At 41.9% G+C, this 9,681-nt stretch overlaps 1 protein-coding gene across 5 annotated transcripts in view; it reads left to right on the plus strand.

Annotated features, from left to right (window-relative positions):
- GPRIN2 (G protein regulated inducer of neurite outgrowth 2) overlaps positions 1–9,258 on the plus strand; it is a 33,214-nt gene extending 23,956 nt beyond the window's left edge. For all 5 annotated transcript variants that reach the window (XM_039379731.1, XM_039379730.1, XM_039379733.1 and 2 more), the window contains one exon: positions 4,866–9,258. In XM_039379731.1, the coding sequence (XP_039235665.1) occupies positions 4,882–6,684 (1,803 nt within the window). In that variant the 5' untranslated portion in view covers positions 4,866–4,881 and the 3' untranslated portion in view covers positions 6,685–9,258. The remainder of the gene's footprint in view (positions 1–4,865) is intronic.
- The last annotated feature ends 423 nt before the right edge of the window (positions 9,259–9,681 follow it).

The raw sequence follows: 9,681 nt of genomic DNA on the forward strand, positions 1-9,681 counted from the left end.
ATCTTAGAAGGATCCAGCAGCTGAGTTACTTTTATGGCATTTTGTAGTTTCTCTCTTTGCTTGTTGGAGGAAATGCACGCATGGCTGGATTTCTTTTGTTATTTGCACATCATCTCATGTCAGTATCCCGTGTTACTATCCTCTTTGTGAAATCTATGATCTGTTTTGTGCATGTCTCATTTGTCATATCACTGTTTTGAAGCCTGCCAATGCGGGGAAGAAAGCAGTCACTAACGGATACATAACACAGGAGCTAAATATGATCATACTGGAATACATGGAGTATTATTATTTTACATGAAATCTCACTTTATATATTGACATGCGTGGAACATAAAAATACTGAAGAATTTTATAATCATCATTAATTTACCAGTGTATGTCTTTCGATTGATAACATACATTATATTTAATATTTTGAGACTAAATTTACTGGTGCATTAAATAGGTCACAACTTTAATCATAAGTCATAGCAAAATACACATTTGTTGCTTTAAAGTAGTTCAGTGGAATTAGTGAAAGCAGCCTAGATCCTCTCATAAGCTATCTGAAGCTAAGCCAAAAATAGTGGATGTTAATTCCATTTCTATCCTAATCCTTTCTCTGCTTGTCTAACAATTTTCTATATATTCACAGCAGAGTATCTGCCTCAAAGTTACTGCTTTCTTGTTTGTCTATTCAGGTGTGGATTTCCTTTGAACTTCAAAATTAGAATCTTTCAGACAAACTCAGAACCTACAATAGATATTTTTGAATTAAATTCCTTTCCTATAAATTATATATTTACTTTTTAAGAAGCAAAGCTAAGCAAAGCAATCTTCTCTACCCAGCCTGCACAGAGAAAGCTGGTTTGGGTCTCTAAGTACCCACTAAATCAGCTGTGTCTCTATCTGTGTTTCACATGCTAATCCATTTCTAGTTAGCTGATTCACAGAATACAGTGGTGGTGTATGACTGTGACGTTAGACAGGTCCTGTGTTTTGGGGTTGGATTTTGTTGTTGTTGTTGTTGTTGTTTTTTTAAAGTTTGTCACACAATTCTGGGTGCCTGACCCATCCCCTTGCTGGTAGATGTGTCAGTATGACCATCCAGACACTTCTGCTTCCTTCCTTCTCCGCAGTCACCAGCTGGATGAGCCGCCCAGGCCCACGAGGGACGTGCCCACGTGCCCACGAGGTGCGTGGGCCCCTCCTGTGGGGGGGTGGACCTACACAGAAGAATTTCTGTGCACCCTGAGCAGCCAGTGCCAGCACTGCTCGTGTGAAACGTGGTTTGGGAAGTAGGGGATGAGATTCCATGCCACTTCCAAAGACTTGGGAAGAAGAGCGCTGCATGTACAGCTTTGCTGTGGGTTTGTGCCACGTGTGAGTTTGTGTTTCTCCAGAGGGGCACAGCCTTCTTTTCCCTCCCCGTGCTGACGTTAGTGATCGGTGTGGTTGGATTGATGAATTGATGTCATGAGAGCTAAGCCACTGAAAAAAAAAAAAAAGTCATGGGGATCAGCAAGCTGGTGTTGTTTGTGGCACACCTGCAGGCTCACTTGTGCTGCTGTGAAATGCTGAGGCAACATTTGGCTGCAGCAGAGGGGAGGAAAGGCCAGGGCTGCCACAGGTCTGTTCTGCAGCTGTCACTCTCCGTGCAGAGCTCCACGTGCACAAGTCTGGCTCAGGGCCCTACCTCTGCCAGGTGGACACAATGTGCTGGTTGTGTAAGAGCTCCAGAGTGGGCCAAAGGAGCAGGGAATGGAGGGGGAAAGCAGTAGGTGGCCTATAAAAGGAGAAATGTTCAGGCTGTCTGGGAAAAGTAACTCCAGATTTCAACATGACAGGAAAGTGCATTATTCTCAAGGAAGCTGTTTCATCTTGCTTGAATGGGGCTTTGTTTCCTTTTTTCCCCATCCTTAACTGTGTCATAAAGTCTCAGGTGAGAAGGTAAGATGTGGTTTTAGTTAACTGGTAATCATTCCTATTGTTTTCAAGGCCCAAATCATAGGATAATTGTTACAGTTGTGCTAGCCTGGAACACTGGTCTATCTGAGCAAGGATGTTTGAATGCTGAGGGTAGTTGCTGGTTTTAATGTCATACATGTACATATGTAATATATGTTGCATTGGCCCACATTCGGTCTTGATTTCACCTGCAGTGGGGCAAAAATAAATTTCTTCAGAGTTCTCTTGGAGGTTTTGTTGCCAGCATCACACTGGATGTTGTTTTCAGTAATGTCACTATATTTGGACTGTTTCATTTGTCTGAATCTGTTTTGTGTGAGGTGATGAATCAGTTTCAAATTGCATCACTTCTTTCAGTTACAGAGGTTTCTGCAGCAGTGCTACACATAGAAAGTAAATAAAAGCCTTGGTCTTTGTGTATATTTACGTATTTGAACCTTGTAAACTTTGTGAGAGAACCCTTCAAAGTTCACAGAGCCGTGTATCATCTGTAAGAGGATATGTTTGAGCCTTCCCTTCACCCGAGTTTCAATATGTGTGGCTAAGGATTCCCACTAGTCAGTGTTGTTTCATCCCGGTGTGTGTGAGAGCCTTTGCAGGTGTTATCTGTTAAAGAGATTAAGTGTAAGGTTCTCACCTTGCAGACAGCTATGCTGTGGTGTTTAATCCTATTGACTCCTCTGAACTCTGTGTGGCAGACTATCCCCATGTGTGTAAGTGGCTGCAGGACAGGTAACGTGCTGGAGGAGGTGAAGCATGTATGAAGGACAGGAAACTGCCTTTTTTCTGCATACAGTCCAAATTTGAGCAAGCCCTTTGCTAGACCATATTGCTGCCAATCACAAGTCCCTGCTACAAAGCCAGCAGTTAGAAGCTTCCCAAGGAAGTGATTGCAAATATTATTATTTTTTAATGTTGTCATGCTCAATTTAATTTCATTATGGAAAACAGGCAACACAACTGGATTTCAGGTGATGGGAAAATTGCAACCTGTTAGCCTGCCAAAGTTACCAGTAAAAATGGAATTACAAGCACTGATAGCTGCCTGGATCAGCAGTAGAGCTCTTGGTTTGTGGATGGAGCAAAAGGCATGCTCTTTATCAGTTGTGCTGTTTGGTAGATGACTCTTTGAGCCTGTAAATATCACATTAGAAGGATCACATATTAGAAGCTTCTCACTGAGAGGGTCAAATGTGAGCCCTTGCAGCCACCATGTTCTTGGTGTAATGAGTGAATTTTCCTGTTACATTTGCAGAATGCTTTTGTTCACCACGGGTATGTACCTTTTTTGTTCCGCACATTCATTTTTATTTTAGAGATACAGTGTACAGTTGTGCAGGTTTCTGTAGGAGACCTGCTTGGGAGGCAGAGTGTATAGAGAACATCTGGGGGAAAGTTGTCTTAAATGAGAAACTGTGGCTTCCACTATACATCTGCACGACAAAATATCCAGTAGTACTTGACCTCGAAGTAATGCAAAAATGCTCTAGATTTTCTTGTTCAACAGAATGAGTTCTTGTAGAAAAGAAATACACCTATGTGTGTAGTTACAGATACATGAGCATATTAAAATATCCTAGTTATGCAAATATTGCAATACCTCTGTGACACCGAGGGAATGTGCACAGTCAATCAGTGGAAGATCTGATTGAATCAGCAAAAATAAGTCACTAAATCTGGTTAGATTCAAAATCTTCAATCATAACTTTTCTTAGTTGTGGCAGTGCTAACGTAAGTGTTAACAATGTACAGCTACATCCACCAGAAGGAACAAGAAGTGACTGAAAAAAGGACAGAAGAACCACAACACTTTGGTTAAAGATTTTCTTGTTTTGTTTTTACCCTACTTTCAGTGCAGTGAGTGTGCACTTTCCACAGCCAGCATGAACTTGTGGATTCCCAAAGGTGATCAGCCCAAGCAGCCCAAAGCATGTACCCTTAACAGAGTCTGTGCTGAGGTGCAGACTCTCCTTGGGCCTTTATGGTTCCTAGAGGAATTTCATCTCCCGCCTTTCACTGGATCCCTCTTTGCTGCCACCTCCTATGGTGCCAGTGGTCAGCACAAGCTAGAAAGCCCCCTGAGCTGTCACAGTCCAGCTGGGCATCAGTGCCCTGTGCTGCCCAGCACTATTTGTTCTGGGAACACTGGCACTGACTCCACACAGGCCTGGGAGAGCTCATTTCTTTGGGTTTCATGTCACGTCTCCTGTACCACAGGTAGCCAAACCAGTTTTGTTCATACCTACAGTTCACTTGTGTGGAGTCTGGGAAAACAGTTGACTAAAATAGTGATCTTCTTGTGAAATGAAATGTGAAGAAACTTGAGTATGGGGAAAAGGGAGAACTTGTTCAGCTGTTAACGGCTTTGGTAATGTTTGAAAGCTCCAGCAATAGCTGGATAAGTTCTGAAATTATGATGTCAAGAGACTAAAAACTGAACATTTCTTTGTTTTGACAATCAGTTAACATTGTTGGCTTAATGAGCACTGTGGCAAAGAGTTATCTTGTTTGAAAATACATCTGTCTTTGCTTAAGTTACATGACATCTCTGCATGTCCCAAAAATAGCTCCAGTGAATTCAGGGGAGATGATAGTTGGGATTGTTTTTGTTAAAAGGTAGAAACCAAGAAAATTTTTTCCCTTTGTGTTTTGTGAAATGGAAAAAACCAACCAACCAAAAAAACAAAACAAAACAAAAAATCCTCACCAGAATTTCAATAAAATCTGAATCTAATTTAGGGAAAAACCCTTTGTGGAAACTGAGTACACATAGACTAGAATACTGCGCTTTTTCAAAGGTATTTGTGAACTGTGAATAGCAAGAAACCCAGGCAGAAGGCAATAGAGATTATAGTTTCTGGTACATTTATTTCCTTCTTAAATTGCTTCTTTTTCTTCTCCACCACTTTCTGCAGATCTCTCTTTTTTGCCATGTCAGCTGACAGCCACCAGCTCCACACTCATTCCTACCAGGACTCGCTAAGTTCTACTTGTCACAGACTCTTGAATGTCAACAGTCACCCCCTGTCCAAGAGCTCCTCAAATCTGACTTGTATTGGGCAATCAAGTCTAGAGGAAAGGCTAAACAACAAACAGGAGCTGAAGAAAAGCTACAGTAGCACCATCTGCCATACCCTGGAAAACAAGAGTGATGGAAGGAGTGTGCAGAGTCCTGGGTGGTCCTCCTCACAGCCTGGGAGGATGGGACTTGGATCAGAGGTCCAAATCATAAGTGACCAGTCAGCAAATGACCGTTCAGAGAGCAGAACTAAGACTACAAACCATTTCCTTATCACTGAACAGCCTTCAGCATCCTGGGAAGTGGGGGATGCTAAGATGTGTGTAAAGAGCAGCACCGCTGAGAATGTTTCTTCAGCCTGTGCTGCTCACCAGCAAAGCATGTGTGAAATGCAAGAATCAAGAACTGCCCTTCAGAGAAGCCACTCAGACCTAACCTGCAGCTGCAAACAGCAGACTTATGTCACTCACATAGAAACCAGTGCCACCCACTCCAACCTGAGCTCTTCTAGCTGCAGACATGGCCCACCAGGGGCTAGGATGTCCTTCCCAACACAGAGGTTTGGATCAGAAACAAATGAAAACACATCTCACTATCAAAACCTTGTGACTCATCTTCCAGTCCTGCCTAGAGACCAACAAGTACCCACAAACACCTTTGACAGTGGCACTATTCCGCGTAACACTACTGTTTACACAGATCCTGGAACGTTTCACGCTGCTGTTCTAGGACACCACATGCCTGGAAATGGTTTCCCAAACAGGACAATATTCAATCAAGCCACTGGGATTATCCATGGCGGTCTGACTTATGGTAATATTCCAAACCCTGCATACTCCCCCATGGTGATGGCAGTTCATAACAACTCTGCAGGGCCCTGCAGTATAAGGCAGGATGCCTTGAAGGCAGATGCCACCATCCCTGCCTACTGCCACTCCTTGCCCATCCCGTCCATACAGCTCGTTCCACGGTTGGTGTGCTCCGTAAGTGAGACAGGAAGAGAGCCAGCAGCACCTGGCTATTTTCATTCCTTTTCTGCTTCAGACATTCTGACCTATCCTAAGCTGGTGTCTTCAGTGAGTGAATCGGGCCTGGATGCCAAGAGAGTCCTGAAGTGCTGTAGTGTTCCTGGAGAACAACTGCAGCACGCTCAGCACTGTGCTCATCAGGAGAGAGCTCCTCCAGAAACCAAGGCTGCCTGCGTTGCCCTCAGCAGCCAGCAAGGTGCAGACATGGTAGTGACAACTAAGGATATGTGGACTATGACCTCTATGAATGATTTAACCAGAGGACTGAAACCACCTCTTGAGCGTAGAGATGCCGAGGTACAAACTCTTCCGACCATGGAATGCAAATCTGTGGCTACAAGCCCAGCAGCTGCAGCAGAAGGTCACCCACATGTGTTCCCAGAGGTGAACCTGGAGCAAGACTTGGAGGCCCCCAAAACTCCAGTACGTGAAGTGAGGTGGGATGATGAAGGAATGACATGGGAAGTGTATGGGGCATCCGTGGATCCAGAAGTTCTCGGGGTAGCCATTCAAAAACACCTCGAGTTTCAAATAGAACAATTCCAGACAGAGCCTGCTGAGGTGGCTGAGAAAAGTAATGAGGAGCCACCTCCTGAAAAACCAGCAAAAAAAAGGCCTTTCAGGACAGTGATGCATTCCCTGAGATATCCAAGCTGTTGTGCTCGTTCCAGCACTGCAGTGGAGTGAGCACAGCTGTAGGATGCAGGATAGCTGTGCTGCTTTTAAATTGTAAATAAATGCCCACTCTTAACTGATAACACAGTCCACATCAGGATAAGTGGGAGAAGTTCAGTGATCATCGAATATACATCAAAGCAAGGAAAAACCTGTGGTTGGGCCATATAACAGAGAACATAAGCTGGTATCTACATCCTGTCGTCCGAATGCTCTTGACTGTATGTAATGTAGCGCTGTTTTCTTCTGTGTTATTTTAAACTGTATTGTAAGGAATGAAACTTCTTTTCTAAATGATGCATCTTTTTAAAATAATGATGATTTTTTCTGTATTTTAATAATTTAGGGCTAGAAAACAAAGTTAGAAAATTACGCTTTCATCAAAGTTCTTAGCTTTCAATCCTACTCCCTTAAATCGTTTTGGGAGCTTTTGCTGTTAATTTATAAAAATGCTGACTATAAGCCCACTTTAACTGTAGAATGACAAACTAGTGTAATGCTCTATGACAAAGAATTGTAACTTTTTCTACGTAACTGTGAAGTAATTTCAGTATTACTAGTCTGAACTCTTCCCTCTGCGAGCTCACGTACATTGGATGCTCCTCCAACTTTCCAATTAGTTTGTAGTTATGATGAATTACACTATAAATATCCAGAACTGATGTTTACCAAGCAATTGACACAAATGTACAGTATTACCAAAGATGACTCGTGTAATGTGAATTACTTACTGAATGCTTGTTTTAGAGACATAAAACAGAAGGTGTTCAGATTAGTCTGTCACACATCATACCCTGCAACTCGTAAGCAGTTTTGTTTTGCTTATATTAAAAGTAATTTCCAGTGAGTTCTTTTTATGTGCATCTATCCTGATCAGTGGTTATTTGGCTGTTGCATAAGCCACAGGGGACAGTTTGCATGTAACCTTTGCTCGTCTTGTGTTTCTTCTCTGGTCTGACGTCAAGCGCCTGCTGAAAGTCAGACCTTGTGTCTTCCCCAAAGTACAGCTCTAAGGTTATTTGTTCCGAGTGCCTTGGTCATTTGGGCAGCTTAAAGATTTATTTTCTCCTAAAAACAACTTTGCAAACCATTTCTCAGTGAGAAACCTTTTATGATAGTGTAATGCAGCCATGGTGCAGGGCCTGCTTGAAGTGAAAGGTTTGTCAAGGAAGCTGAGAATACCATTCCCAGTGTCATACGTGGCCTTTGGTCAATGAGCTGTGATGCATTAATTTAATAATATAGAGTGGCTGAAGATCAAATTTTCACTCCTGGAGAAAGTGGAATTAAGCAGAGCTGGCTGCTGTGAAATTCGCTTTGAGTTCAGGAGGCTTCATTCAGGCCCTGGGACTTTGGCCTCAATGAAGTCTGAGCTCAAAATGAGTTTTATACAAACCAAGTCTGAAACCACTGGAATATGATGCCTTACTCAGGATGCTTCTATAGCTCTGAGCATCCAAGTTTTGATAATGATCCTGGATGTTAAAATTCCTTTTCTTTAAGCTTTAATAGAAGTAAAGAAGTAATGAGTAGCTAAATAAAATCACTCTGCTGGTATTTAGAGTTTAGCTAAACAGTTTCTATATGAACTTATTTTATGGCCCAGAGTATCAAACGCTGATTTCTCCCTTTCTTCAAATATTACACTTTGAGAATTTCAAGCACTATGGTGGTCTAAAACCTTGTGTTGTCTATTAGCTTGTCGTTGGGTGTGCAGGAGAATTAAAGATTTGAAGAGTCAAACTAAACCTTTAAAATAGCAAGTGTACCTTGTTCCCATGGCCATCATAATCCATACTTTTAAGCTATTTGACGTGTGGAATAACCTGTATTCTCTTTCCCACCCCTGCCAATCCAAGAACCCCTCTAAAATAAAGCCCCCCTGCTCTAGGAAGGTGATAAAATAGGACCAGTATCAAACTTGTCAGAAAGAGATAGTTTGCAGAAGGGATTGGAACAACATGGCCAAGTCCCTGGAATCCTTTGGCTGTTGTACTATAAAAACTGGAACAACTCTTGGATTTCATACGGCTCTGGTGGCAATTATTTGTGGTTTGTGCATTGCTGCCACAGTCCTAAATACTGATTATCATTCCTGGATGAGAAAAATAACAGGTAAGGAGAGAGGATACCAATGATTTGCAAGTCCAGAAAAACAGATGCTCACTTATTACAGTCTTTAGGATGATAATTGCAGTTGTTGTTGTTTATAAAAATAGTGTTTATGTTTGAGGATTTCCTACGCTTTTGCAAAGGTTTAAAGTACAACGTATATTAATGGAGATTTAAGGAAAAAAATACCAACTGAAACACTAATCTGAATATCAGCTGCATGGATAAAATAAGTCTTTTCTCTTGTATGATAGATGCCTCAAAAAAAAAGGCAATTTGGATTCACTTTGCATTTGGGTTCAATTTTAAAAAAAAATTAAATGCAGCCACATTGTGTATTAAGTATTCTCTGTTTAAGTGTTACTCTTATAAATGTGAGAACTCTGATTCTGTTTTTTAATGTTTTCTAACTTAGGAAAATCCAAATCCATTACATTCTATTTTCAAATATGAATAAAGTAGCAGAAAAGCTCATACTGGATTTATAACTGAGTGGGTCAATGCCGAACACAGATGCTTATCAAGCCAAGGTGAAATCAGGGCGTATTATTTTCTTGAGCCCATTTGAAAACCAGTTTGCACTGCATTGTGTTGCCTCTGCTCCCCAGCCTGAATGCTGAGGTACCAGTTACAGCTGAGGAAATTGGGATTGGCTTTCCCTGGAATCCTCAGTGAGGGCTGCACTGACACACTGGGTGCTCTAACCATTTTGCCTCGGTGCTCCTTGTTTCCCTTAACATATGGGAACAGCCACAGCTAATGCAGTGTTTTGGATATGTTATGTTGTCCATACACACTAACTAATGTCTCTAGAAGGATTTCATTGTATATGATACTTGAGGCTGAGAGATTGATAGTGGGCTGAGATGCTTAGCTCAGTGGCTCTGCGCAGGTTAA

Source organism: Pipra filicauda, unplaced genomic scaffold, assembly GCF_003945595.2.
Source record: "Pipra filicauda isolate LSUMZ 115617 unplaced genomic scaffold, ASM394559v2 scaffold173_size1550139_pilon, whole genome shotgun sequence".
NCBI lineage: Eukaryota > Metazoa > Chordata > Aves > Passeriformes > Pipridae > Pipra > Pipra filicauda.